The sequence below is a fragment of the Cibotium barometz genome, chromosome 58, assembly GCF_041138505.1.
Source record: "Cibotium barometz isolate CiBa-2024 chromosome 58, ASM4113850v1, whole genome shotgun sequence".
Classification (NCBI taxonomy): domain Eukaryota; kingdom Viridiplantae; phylum Streptophyta; class Polypodiopsida; order Cyatheales; family Cibotiaceae; genus Cibotium; species Cibotium barometz.
The window spans coordinates 39,998,040-40,012,304 of record NC_141103.1 but is presented as its reverse complement, the minus strand read 5'-3'; the positions used below and the strand labels follow the sequence as shown (position 1 = coordinate 40,012,304).

The following is a 14,265-nucleotide window of genomic DNA, read 5'->3' as shown; positions in this document are numbered from 1 at the left end:
AAATAAAAATAGCTATATTTCATCCATGGATGGATTTGCTCTTGAGGGGGGTGGGGTACGGAATTCTTTAATGATTGCTTGTCCTCCTCTGTATATTGCCCATTTGTCATTCTTTCTTTCTTGAGAGAGAGAGAGAGAGAGAGAGAGAGAGAGAGAGAGAGAGAGAGAGGTGATAACACCCACCCACACACACACACACACACACACACGAGAGAGTTGTGTTGGACATCACAACAATACTTGTATTATGATAATACTTCCACCATGTGCAAGGCTTTGCATAGGCACCAAGACCCTATCTTATGTTCTCGTAATAAGAGGGTGCTCACACCTAAAGTGTTTACACACACCACCTGGACATTTACTAGACTCCAAAATATCCAAAAACCTCCCTTCAGAGTGAAGGAGGTGTCATTTAAGAAAGAAAGAAAGTTATATTAAGTGTCTAGTAAAGACCCAATGGGCCTGTGAGACCAAAGTGATACAGTAATGTCCATGGCATATCTCATCATGGAATGGAAAATAAAACAGAAACAAAACATAGATATCTCACTGGGGTGATATAAAACTATCCATGGAAACTCATCATGGAATACCAAGAACATGGAACATGAGAGGAGAGTCAACCCCCATTAGATGGTATACCACTCTCCAAAATATCATGCATGGGGTTAATGAGTATGGCCGAGAGGTCTCCCTTAGCTATGTTATGGGGAAAGGTAGCTCGATGGCGGTGGAGCATGTCTTGGACCTGGAGTTGATGAGGGGATCGTGGCTGACGTTCGGGGGTTGAGGGTGTTGGGCATGATGGAATGCGAAGGCCCGGTTTGAGCTGGCCAATCGCCACTCGGGCACTGTGAGGCATGTACACATCCATGTATCCAGGTCTCTGTATGAATCCATCCGCTGAGATACGCATAAACTGATCTCTGTAGTATAGCATCTTCGGCGGTAGAGGCTGACTGGGTGTAATCCAAGTCTCTTGAGTGTATCGCTGCCATAAATCTGTCGAAGGACTCTGTTCCTCTCACTATGAGAGAGCTGGATGTGTGGTGCATGTATATCATACTGGAAAGGTGGTAGGTGATCTATGTCGAGACCATGCTGAGTGGGCCACTGTATCATCTGTGAATACCATGTTCTCCTATCTCCACTCTTTGCGAGCTGCCTGGACGCCTCAAAAGCTCTATGTGAGAGTCGATCTGATGGCATATCTCTGATCCTCTGTATGAAGCAGATCATCTGGAAGAGGGCCTCTACTAGCATAGGAGGTGCAACAAACTCCGTCCGGACAATGTCATGTGGGACGGCGGGTTTGCTGCGGATCATCCGTGAGGGGAATGAGAATCTGAGGCCTCTCTATTTGAGACCATGTGGAGGTGGCGAGCCCACGTGCCCATACTGCTGCAGCATACATCAAAGCAGGGGTGACTAGTGTGTCAAACAACCACCCCTTCGTGCGGGGCTCCTGGAAGTGTGCCTGGTGACACTCTCTCTCTAGCATGGCCAGAGCTGCATACCCTCGTGTGAGTCTACCCCTGGCTGCCTGTGCCATAGTAAATCTTCTTGGCGGAGTCGTAAATGTAATCTCCAGATACACATACGAGTCTACCACCTCTACTTGTCCTCCTGCTAGTGTGAAGATGGCCTGTCTCGTCGAACCAGCCCTGAGGTGTGGAAAATCATGGCCTTGGTTTTCCCAAGGTTGAGAGAGAGAGAGAGAGAGAGAGAGAGAGAGAGAGAGAGAGAGAGAGAGAGAGAGAGAGAGAGAGAGAGAAAGAAAGAAAGATTTTATTAACGTCTTCCAAAAGACCGAACTCGGCCTATGAGACAAATCGGAGTACCTGTATGGGGTATCCTCTGTCATCCCAACAAAATGAAAAAGTACTGAACAAAAAAAAGCTGAATCTGGGTGTGCGGGGGATGGAGCTCTACTACTAGGAGAAATGCAAAGCTATATGCATGGAGTATACAATCATGATATGCAACCTAGCTAGCTCCATCCTGTACCATACTGGGGGTATAGAATGGTATACATCAGTGAAGGGGGTGTCCACAGCTCCCTGAAGAACATGCCTGGGTGTGCTCTGAAGCGAGCCAGTCGCTCCGCACCCTCTCTGTGAAACTGAGCTCTGATCTCTGTCATCTCTCTCTGGTATAGGCGTGGTGTCCGAAAGCCAGGTGCCCTCTGTCTCCTGCGGGCTCTAAGTGTCTCTGCTCTCTGGAGAGTAATTCCCTGCCGTGTAGGGGCTGGGAGGGGGATGGATCTCTGAAAAAATGCAGTAATCTGTGTCTGTCTCCCCCCCTCTGGAGCTGTCTGAGCCTGTAATAATGTCTCTCTGTGGTGCTGTATGTCTAGAATGTATCTCCCCAGTATGCGCTGGTCTGCTGCCTCAAAGATCTGGCGTAGGGAACGTGGCTCTCTGAATAGAATGGGATATCTCTCTCTGATGGCTGTATATGCTCTGCATCTGCATACATAATGCTCCTCACTCTCCACCTCCTCTCTGCACAATCTGCATACCCTCTCCTCTCGGGGGATTCGTGCTGCTCTGCCAGTCTCGATCTCCAATCGGTGTGATGAAACTCTGAGTTGACCAATAGCCACTCGGGAGCCGTGTGATAAAAAGCCCTCCATGTATCTAGGCCTCTCTATAAATCCATCATCAGTGATACTCATGAAGTGATCTCTGTAGTATAGCATCTTCGGTGGAAGAGGCTGTGTAGGCGATATCCATGTCTCTCGTGTATAGAGCTGCCATAGATCCTGTCTCAATACTCTGTTCCTCTCACTATGAGAGAGACGGATATGTGGTGCATCCCTATCATACTGGAATGGTGGTAGATGATCCATGTCTAGGCCATGCTGTGAGAACCAATGTGTGACCTGTGCATACCATGATCCTCTGTCTCCTGCTTCAGCCAGCTGTCTAGATGCCTCAAAAGCTCTGTATGACAATCTGTCCTGTGGCATCTCTCTGAATTTGTCTAGCAGGCATATAGTCTGAAATATGGCCTCTACCATCATAGGAGGCGCAGCAAACTCTGCTCGGATAATGTCATGAGGTACTGACGGTTTGCTGCGTATCATGCGTGCCATCATGAGGGCCTGTGGTCTCTCTATCTGTGTCCACCAATGGGTAGCAAGGCCTGGCGCCCATACCGCTGCTCCATACATCAATGCCGGTGTGACTAATGTGTCAAATAGCCACCCCTTCGTCCGGGGCTCCTGAAAATGCGCCTGGTGGCACTGTCTCTCTAGCATAGCCAATGCTGCATATCCCCGTGTCAATCTAGCTCTGGCTGCTGAACCCATGGTGAAGCGTGTGGCTGCTGCAGAGAAGGTAACCCCTAGGTACACGTATGATGTCACCACCTCCACCTGGCATCCTGCGAGAGTAAATGTCAGCTGACTCCTGCCCTGTCTCGATGTATGAAAGACCATAACCTTGGTTTTCCCAAGGTTCACAGTAAGACCCCTCTGTGTGCAAAAATCATGGAGTGCATGTAAATGCTGCTGTAGACCACCTGGAGACTCAGACACTAATACAATATCATCAGCATAGAGCATAATATGTACTGAGGTACCTGCTAAATCAACTCCATCTCCGCCTCCCCGTGTAATGAAGTCAGCCACCTCATCAATGTATAACCCAAATAGCGTGGGGGAAAGTGGGCATCCCTGCTTCACACCAATGGTGCTAGCAATAGTCTCGGACATACCTCCTGGACATCTGACTCGCCCAAAAACCTGCTCATATAATGCATAGATGCCCCATGTCATATCTGCTGGTATGCCAAGAGACTGCAGGCACTGAAAGAGCCTCTCTCGTGGTACTGTGTCGAATGCCTTGCGGAAATCCACGAAGCAGCAATAGAGCTTTCTCTTCCTCACTCTGGCCTGATCAATCATACATCTCAAAGTGAATACATGGTCGGTGGTAGAGAAAGCTCTCCTGAAGCCTGCCTGCCCTGATGAGCGTAAACCTGCTCGCTCAGCATATAAGCTAAGCTCCTGCTCCAGCACTGCACCATACAGTTTGGCCAGCACGTGGCCAACCATAACCGTCCTGTAGTTGCTCGGATCGAGCATATCCCCTGTTTTGTGAATCGGCACAATGGTATGCATCGTCCACTCTGCAGGCAAACCCTCTGCTAGTGCCCTGTTAAACAGGTGTGCAAGAAAAGGAGCTAAAGAATCTACTGCATATATGAGATGCTCACCCTGCAGGCCCATATGGTCGGCGGCCCGTCCATGCTGTAGGCGGCGGATAGCTTCCTGTACCATCGAGTGGGTAAAGAAGCTAGCTGTGGTAGGTCGAGGCTCTTGTGGCTGAGGTATAGGTGGCTACTGTGGGGCATGGTATAGTCCCTCTGCATATGTGTGCCATGTCTGTGGGTCTGCAATAGGTGTCGGGGTCCGGGGCTCTCTAAAGTGCCGCCATGAGACAGGGCTATCTCTACTCATGAAGAAATGAAAGATCTCTAGCTCCTGTATCTCTGCGAAGGCCCGCCTTTTGCGGCGAGTAAGTCTCCTCATCTCTCTCCTCGACTCCTGCTCTGTGATGGCTCCCAAGGCTCTCTGTATGCGGAGCCGTGAGTATAGGGCTCTGCACTCATCATCATACCATCTGTTCTGGGGCATAGTCCCAGGTCTCGCAGGCTCTCCTGAGTGTACACGATGTGGGAAGCTCTGTAATGCAGCCGTGTGTAGGAGTGATGCGAGCTGGGCTGTAATGGTATCCATAGGTGCCAGGGGATCCATGAGTAGGAGCCCATCCTCTACTCTGCCAGTGTATATGTCTGCCATGTCATGTGTGAAATAGATGGTAGTGTGTGGCGTCGGTATGTGGGGGGCTGGTGATACTGGTGATCCGGCTAGTGAAAATGCCATGTATGTATGATCTGCCCCAATAGGACGAGGTGGAATGGAGAATGAGGTGACAAGCTGTGATGCCTCCAAAGACCCCATAATGTAGTCTACCACCGTGCCTCCGGTCCGTGTATGACCCCCATGTGGAAAGCATGTCAGCCCTCCTGATCCCGGCCACTGTAGCATCCCGTTATAAATAACGAGACGATGCCTGGCTCCCAACTCTAGTAAGTGGTCCCCATAATGTCCTCTATCTGGTCCAGTGTCCTCTGATGCCCGACTAGCCCCTATCTCCTCTGGTTCCACAGGGTGGAGGATCTCCATGTCATCATAGTCATACACCTCACACTGTCTGCTCTGTGTGTGGGCATTGAAGTCGCCCGTAAGAAATACTTCCCCTAGTGTAGAATAATGCATAATCTCCTTTGACAGACAAGTGTATGGCGAGGCTCCTGTCTCCTCCTCCTGTGGCATGTCCTCTGTAATGACATAGGAGGATCCTGATGGAGAAAAGTAACATAAAGCTATGTATATAACCCTGTCCTGTGAGAGCTGTAAGCTGATCCACATGTATCTAGCCTCTGGATCCTGTGCTACCACTCTCAGTCTCCCCTGTAGCTCCCGTCTGAATAGGACTGCTACTCCCCCCGATCCTCTCGAGGTACCCTGGCGTGTGGTCCTCCTGTATGCTGACTCCCACTGGAATCCCTCTACTCGAGGTAGCCCTCTCTCTGGGCTCTGATGTGTCTCTGTCAGAAGTATTAACGCCTTTAAAAGGCCAAAATGACCTACGTCATATCCATGAGGGATGTGAGAGCTCTCTGCTCGTACCTAGATCACATTTTATAGTTCTAGATTTGTGTTATCTTTCTTTATTACTATTTTGTACCTAGGATGACACACACACACACAAACACACACATACAGAGAAATGAAATGAAATGAAATGTTATATTAACGTCTTCAAAAGGCCAAAGTGACCTGTGAGACCAAAGTTTTAACCATGTGACATCTGATACATTGTCTGGAAAAGAGAGAGAGAGAGAGAGAGAGAGAGAGAGAGAGAGAGAGAGAGAGAGAGAGAGAGCTGTGTTAACGTCTACTAGAGGCCGAACTCGACCTATGAGACAAATCAATGTACGACTGTCAATGTCCTTTGGATGTCCAGAAAAAAAAGACAAAATGAACATGAAATAAACTATGAAAGTACTGAGCTAGTGGGGGGTGTGATGGATGGAGCACTACTGCTAGAGGATCAGTATGCAACCTATATGCGTAGGGTATACAAGAATGCAATGCAGGATACGACGTAAACTTTTGGTCTCATAGGTCATTCCCTCCCAGCCCCTACACGGCAGGGAATTACTCTCCAGAGAGCAGAGACACTTAGAGCCCGCAGGAGACAGAGGACACCTGGCTTTCGGACACCACGCCTATACCAGAGAGAGATGACAGGGATTAGAGCTTAGTTTCACAGAGAGGGTGCGGAGCGACTGGCTCGCTTCAGAGCACACCCGGGCATGTTCTTCAGGGAGCTGTGGACACCCCCTTCACTGATGTATACCATTTTATACCCCCAGTATGGTACAGGATGGAGCTAGCTAGGTTACATATCATGATTGTATACTCCATGCATATAGCTTTGCATTCTCCTAGTAGTAGAGCTCCATCCCCTGCACACCCAGGTTTAGCTTTTTTATTCAGTACTTTTTCATTTTGTTGGGATGACAGAGGATACTCCATACAGGTACTCCGATTTGTCTCATAGGCCGAGTTCGGTCTTTTGGAAGACGTTAATAAAATCTTTCTTTCTTTTCTTTCTTTCTCTCTCTCTCTCTCTCTCTCTCTCTCCCTCTCTCTCTCTCTCACACGGGCAGAGATTACCAGACTTATCAGGCAGGACTTGATTCAGCTGGACACTAGGAGGACATGGATACAGCCGACACAAGAGCTTGGTACGAAGATGGCTTTCTATAGAGATCATCTTCTCCAGCTCACGCAGGATGGGTTTGTGATTAGACCCAGCTACATGGATACTCATCTTTCTCATGGGGTACGGTGTGCTATTGGTCAGATGCGCACATCCTCACACTAGCTAGAGATTGAGACTGGCAGATTCAGAGGAGTACCAGCTGAGGCCAGGATTTGTCAGCTGTGCTAGATGGAGCCAGAGACAGAGTTACATTACATATGTCACTGTCCAGTATATTATGAGATACGAGGCCGTTTTCACTGCTTGTTTAGAGAGGGTTTCGGACCACTTTCTAGAGTCATGAGATACCAGGATCAGAGATGCCTCGGATTATACTTGCTGGAGCTTCGTAGACATAGAGAGGGTCTCTTGAGAGGGACGGGATCAGAGAGGGAGAGACACCTACAGAGGCAGATTACAGACTTCTTTCGACCAGAGATTGAGTAGTCAGGCCAGCAGGCATTGCAGCTAGCCCCAGAGTATAGCCGCACTAGAGGTACACTGATTGATCGGGCTATAGAGCTGGGGCGGTCCAGGCGCCCCAAGATGAGAGGCCCATCTCGACACCGGCGAAGACTACATCAGAGGATCAGGACCATACTAGCACGGCATGGGAGACGTCCAGTCAGAGTACTCACCATGGAGGACATTGAGGATATCCGCCATCGACCGATGAGAGACATCTTTGGATAGTGATGTGTATGATGCTTACCTTTGTTGCTGGAGTTTTCCTCCCAGATGTTATCCATTAGGAGCTCCTAGTACCGTACTTTTCCTCACAGTTATTTCAGTTTCAGTTAGTTGTTTTTAGCTTTTCTTACACAGACATTGTATCAGATCCACCAATTGTTGTAACCTTTTTAGTCTCATAGGTCATTTTGGCCTTTTGAAGACGTTAATATATCATTTCATTTTCTCTCTCTCTCTCTCTCTCTCTCTCTCTTATATATATATATATATATATATATATATATATATATATATATATATCATCCTGGGTACAAAATAGTAATAAAGAAAGATAACAAAAATCTAGAACTACAAAATTTGATCTAGGTACATGAGCAGAGAGCTCTCACATCCCTCATGGGTGGTTGTGACATGGTGCTCGAGGTGGTAAAACTGAGCCGGCACGAGACGGTCTTGTGATGATGGGAGATGATGGCCCGGATCCTCGTGTGGAGAGAGAAAGAAAGAAAGAAAGAAAGATTTTATTAACGTCTTCCAAAAGACCGAACTCGGCCTATGAGACAAATCGGAGTACCTGTATGGGGTATCCTCTGTCATCCCAACAAAATGAAAAAGTACTGAATAAAAAAGCTGAATCTGGGTGTGCAGGGGATGGAGCTCTATTACTAGGAGAATGCAAAGCTATATGCATGGAGTATACAATCATGATATGCAACTAGCTAGCTCCATCCTGTACCATACTGGGGGTATAAAATGGTATACATCAGTGAAGGGGGTGTCCACAGCTCCCTGAAGAACATGCCTGGGTGTGCTCTGAAGCGAGCCAGTCGCTCCGCACCCTCTCTGTGAAACTGAGCTCTGATCTCTGTCATCTCTCTCTGGTATAGGCGTGGTGTCCGAAAGCCAGGTGTCCTCTGTCTCCTGCGGGCTCTAAGTGTCTCTGCTCTCTGGAGAGTAATTCCCTGCCGTGTAGGGGCTGGGAGGGGTATGGATCTCTGAAAAAATGTAGTAATCTGTGTCTGTCGCCCCCCCCTCTGGAGCTGTCTGAGCCTGTAATAATGTCTCTCTGTGGCGCTGTATGTCTAGAATGTATCTCCCCAGTATGCGCTGGTCTGCTGTCTCAAAGATCTGGCGTAGGGAATGTGGCTCTCTGAATAAAATGGGATATCTCTCTCTGATGGCTGTATATGCTCTGCATCTGCATACATAATGCTCCTCACTCTCCACCTCCTCTCTGCACAATCTGCATACCCTCTCCTCTCGGGGGATCCGTGCTGCTCTGCCAGTCTCAATCTCCAATCGGTGTGATGAAACTCTGAGCTGACCAATAGCCACTCGGGAGCCGTGTGGTAAAAAGCCCTCCATGTATCTAGGCCTCTCTATAAATCCATCATCAGTGATACTCATGAAGTGATCTCTGTAGTATAGCATCTTCGGTGGAAGAGGCTGTGTAGGCGATATCCATGTCTCTCGTGTATAGAGCTGCCATAGATCCTGTCTCAATACTCTGTTCCTCTCACTATGAGAGAGACGGATATGTGGTGCATCCCTGTCATACTGGAATGGTGGTAGATGATCCATGTCTAGGCCATGCTGTGAGAACCAATGTGTGACCTGTGCATACCATGATCCTCTGTCTCCTGCCTCAGCCAACTGTCTAGATGCCTGAAAAGCTCTGTATGATAATCTGTCCTGTGGCATCTCTCTGAATCTGTCTAGCAGGCATATAGTCTGAAATATGGCCTCTACCATCATAGGAGGCGTAGCAAACTCTGCTCGGATAATGTCATGAGGTACTGACGGTTTGCTGCGTATCATGCGTGCCATCATGAGGGCCTGTGGTCTCTCTATCTGTGTCCACCAATGGGTAGCAAGGCCTGGCGCCCATACTGCTGCTCCATACATCAATGCCGGTGTGACTAATGTGTGAAATAGCCACCCCTTCGTCCGGGGCTCCTGAAAATGCGCCTGGTGGCACTGTCTCTCTAGCATAGCCAATGCTGCATATCCCCGTGTCAATCTAGCTCTGGCTGCTGAACCCATGGTAAAGCGTGTGGCTGCTGCAGAGAAGGTAACCCCTAGGTATACGTATGATGTCACCACCTCCACCTGGCATCCGGCGAGAGTGAATGTCAGCTGACTCCTGCCCTGTCTCGATGTATGAAAGACCATAACCTTGGTTTTCCCAAGGTTCACAGTAAGACCCCTCTGTGTGCAGAAATCATGGAGTGCATGTAGATGCTGCTGTAGACCACCTGGGGACTCAGACACTAATACAATATCATCAGCATAGAGCATAATATGTACTGAGGTACCTGCTAAATCAACTCCATCTCCGCCTCCCCGTGTAATGAAGTCAGCCACCTCATCAATGTATAACCCAAATAGCGTGGGGGAAAGTGGGCATCCTTGCTTCACACCAAGAGAGAGAGAGAGAGAGAGATTAAGCGTCTAGTAAAGACCTTATGGGCCTATGAGACCAAAGTGATACAATAATGTCCATGGCATATCTTATCATGGAATGGAAAATAAAACAGAAAGAAAACATAAACATAGCTATCTCACTGGGGTGATACAAAACTGTCCATGGAAACTCATCATGGAATACTAAGAAACATGAGAGCAACATCAGCTCTGAGTAGATGGTATACCACTCTCCAAAATATCAAGCATGGGGCGAATGAGATTGGCTGAGAGGTCTCCCTCAGCTATGTCATGTGGAAAGGTAGCTCGATGGCAGTGGAGCATGTCCTGGATCTGAAGCTGATGAGGTGATCGTGGCCGACGGGGCGGGGGGCGGGGGGGGGGGGGGTCGAGGGCATGTGGCACGCTGGAGTGCAGAGGCTCGGTCCGAGGTAACTCCTCTCGGGCGAGGTAGGTCTAGAGCAGCTTGTGGAGGGTCCACAAGATCCACTATGTCGGTGAAGAAATTCTTGACATTAGGGAAAAGTCCCTTCGGAATAGAATCCTAAGGGAGTATTTGGTTTAATGGAAAATTTTCCCTCCTGCGGATGCCACTTGGGAAAAGGACTTAGAATCAGATTATCCCCGGTTCGCGAGATGAGGACATTCTCGGTTCTTTAAGTGGGGGATGATGTAAGATCCCTCCTACCCCCCCCCCCCCCCCCCCCCCCCTTTCTGAGACCAAAAGTAATACAATAGTGTCCATGTAATCTCATCATGGTACAAAAGAAAACAAAGACTAGAGCTATGAGCTGGGAATGTCCATGAAATCTTGTCATGGATGAAATAAGAAAAAGCAATAGTAAACTAAAACTGAAAAGTGAAAAGTGAATTCTTACACACTGAGATTATACAAGGTGAAAAATCTAGATCCTACTATGCATGATGGAGTTGATGGTTTATTGTCTTGTCGATGAACTACCATGAGGTTATAAATTGCACATTCTTAAAAGGTGAATTTGGGCATGTTCTTGGATTCATCTGGGTATATCTAGATCCTACTATGCCAGGTATAGGTTACAATAAGTGATGGGATATGGGAGAGCCAAATAAAAACAGTTAGTCAACCCTGTATGTCAGGTAAGGGCCCATTCAGGATGTCCATCATGGGTGATACATAAAGGCTAGAGATGGCGATAGTTTGTAGTGAGGATGAGGCTGCTCGATGGCGGGTCATGATCTCTTGAATCGAGGGCTGATGAGCCGGGGGAGGTCGGGGTTCGACGGGATGAGGGCGTCTAGCTCTCTAGAGTTTGCGTGCTCGATCTACGCACATGGGCTTGTTGTGAGGGGGCACTATGGTATAGGCTCCCATATCCACTGTGATGGGCATTGGTGCCTCCTTGTCCACCCGTCTAGGCTGGAAAAATTGGTGCCTCCCTATCCACCCCCTAGAGAGAGAGAAGAAAGAAAGAAAGTTATATTAAACGTCTTCAAAAGACCCAGTGGGTCTATGAGACCAAAAGTGATGCAATGGTGTCCATGTAATCTCATCATGGTACAAAAGAAAACAAAGACTAGAGCTATGAGCTGGAAATGTCAAATCTGAGAGAAAGAAAGAATGTTATATTTTTTCTTGTTCCTTATTGGCTCTCCAAGCAAGGAATTCTTCATCCTTGAGCAAATGCTTGAATTGCTGAAAAACATTGTACCCTTCTGACGAAATGGCTGTAGTCTCATGAGTAACGGATTGGATTGACGATCTTGGTTGCCATCATAGTTGTTCCCATCCCAAAGTCCAAGATCGGCCTCATAATTGTTCCCTTCATTAGGCCCTTGGTTGCCCTCTACTCTCGACATGGCTCTATCACCCCAAGAAAGATTTCTCAAGAGAAATCTTGCTGTGATACCATTGTAAACTCAGTGGGGCATGCTATGACAGACTCCACCACGTATCCAAGAGAGAGAAAAATAGAGAGAGAAGATAGAGAGAGGGAGAGAGTAGGGTTTAGAGAACTTTACACAGGACACACACACACACACACACACACACACACACACACACACACACACGCTGAGCGGGGAACACGTCCCGCCCCTTTCCTGAATTTATTCAGGAAAATCCACGTGCTCGCAAGCCAGGATCAATACATCAAACGAATACAAAAAGCAAACAAAATATGCCGATGTAGAAACCAATGTCACAATCAAATTCGAGGCACGAGATCCCATTGCCGAGCACACCACAGGGATGGCCCACTAGATCCCTCACGGGGCTAGTACCAAATCCAACGTACCCCAAGCTTGAAAACGAGGTACGCAAGTGATAAGTGTACATGATGAAGTTTATGATGATCAGCAGCAGAAAAGACACCAAATCTGGAGTAGAAACAACTCCAAAAGGCCGTACAGGGGAGTATGGACCAGAACAGGTCCATGTGGCAGTACGGCAACAGCCCAGTCCGTACAGAACAGCTATGCAGTAGCACGGCGGCAGCCTGTGAGCGCAGAACAGCAACGCGGCAATAGACATTCGGCGTAGGCAGCAGCCCAGTTGGCACAAACAGCAGCGGCAGCAGACCAGTTGGTGCAGACAGAAGTACGGCATAGTGCCGTATGGCTGTACGGATCCGTACAACGAATGTCTGGCTGATGATGACGTGGCACAGGCAGTCGACAGCAGCGTTCTGAACAAGAGCAGATGGCGATGAAATAAACTCCACGCTTTGATGGATGAAGAGAGGTTAATGCTTGTTTTATACCTGAGGGGGGTCCTGCTTTGCTTTTGTTTCCATGCTTTAGTTTTACTTTTTACTTTGTTTTCCTCTTTACAATAAAATACTATTCAAATAAAGCGAGCTTTTCCCAAGTGCTTTTGTGCTTTGCTTTTCCAGCTTTAGGGCCTTGCTTTTTAGCCCCAGAGTTGCTTTTTGAAAAAGCAGCTTTTGCTTTCTTGGTCCTGATCAATCCCTCTTGCTAGTGATGCTCCTGGCTCACGGTCAACTCAGTTTGACTTTCTGCTTTTCTTTGCTTTTTGACCAAAACTGATGCTTTTTCCATGTGCAAACCTTATGGTCCTTGTCCCCATGTCTTCCTTCCACTAGTCCTAGTGTCCTGGCAAGGGTTCCATTATGTGAATAGTGCCAGGAAGGCCAATAGTTACATGCACTATGCTTATTTATGTGTGTTCCTTTGCTTTACATTGTGGCTTTCGAGAAGCTATAGGTTAAGCAGGGACTAGACTGATTTTTAGACACAGAGCATTTTGTTTTCTGTAAGTATTGGTAGTCAGCTCTGTTTTTCACTTGCTAATGGTTTGTATATAAATTTGCAGGGTTTTAAGGAGTCATCACTTCACAGACCAGCACAAGTATTTGGTCAGCAAATTTCTTTGCATCAGCAGCCACCACAACAGTTCCTACCCAGTACTGCACATCATAATCAACTGCAGCCTCTACAAGGATTTCCATTGATACAATCCACAGATACAAGGTTGCAGCAGCAGGGTCCTCTTGGGCAGTATTCCTCTGCACAGCCTACGCTACAGGTATATGGCCAAAGTTCTGTCTCTCATCATCAATTGCAGCAACAGGTTGTAACCTCCATTCAGCAACCAATACCGACGCTGCCATCCCAGCAGCTGCAGTTGCAGCCTCCGCACCAGCTGGATTCTCAACCAAATCAGCAGCCTATTGTGGTGCAGACAGGTCAGCCTTTGCAGCAAGTACAACAACAAATCCCGCCGCTGCAGCCACTTCCATCTCAGCTGCAGCAGCAAGTTGTAGTAAAGGAAACATCCCAACAGGTACAACTCTCCAGGTTTTTATGCAGTGTGCTGTATGCAAGATGTAAAAGCTGCTCATTTTTTTAAAGCTTTTTGCCTCAGCTGGTTTTTTTTTCTCCTTTTGTTTTTTTGCAGGCCTTTCTCCAGCCTCTTCAAATGACAAGTCAGCAGCCAGTGACTGCGCAGGTATGGTTAATGCCTGTCGAATGCTAAAATGCCATGCAGACAGATCTCTTAGTTATTGCGTCAGTTTACAGCACTGCCATAGTCGCTGTTCTTAAGTGCCTGCTTGCCTGATACTATTGTCAAGTAGGAAGTTTGTATGTGATACAGGCTTATGTGTTTTTGCTTTGCAGCCTTCTTGGTCTGTTCCTGTGCAGCAGCAGGTTGTGACTTCAGTGGCAGCACCTGCTATAGCTTCTGTTTCTGTTACTCCAGCACCAGTGACTGCTACTTGTGAGTGGACAGAACATACATCTCCTGAGGGTCATAAATATTATTACAACAGCTCAACAGGAGAAAGCCGGGTAAGAGGCCAAAGAG

General features: G+C 47.7%; 1 protein-coding gene across 12 annotated transcripts in view; it reads left to right on the top strand.

Annotated features, from left to right (window-relative positions):
* The window catches only part of LOC147606272 (flowering time control protein FCA-like), an 85,625-nt gene that overhangs the window by 54,100 nt on the left and 17,260 nt on the right, over positions 1–14,265 (top strand). For all 12 annotated transcript variants that reach the window (XM_086792511.1, XM_086792507.1, XM_086792502.1 and 9 more), the window contains exons 13-15: positions 13,273–13,743; positions 13,858–13,908; positions 14,079–14,249. In XM_086792511.1, coding sequence (XP_086648637.1) covers positions 13,273–13,743; positions 13,858–13,908; positions 14,079–14,249 — 693 coding nt within the window. The remainder of the gene's footprint in view (positions 1–13,272; positions 13,744–13,857; positions 13,909–14,078; positions 14,250–14,265) is intronic.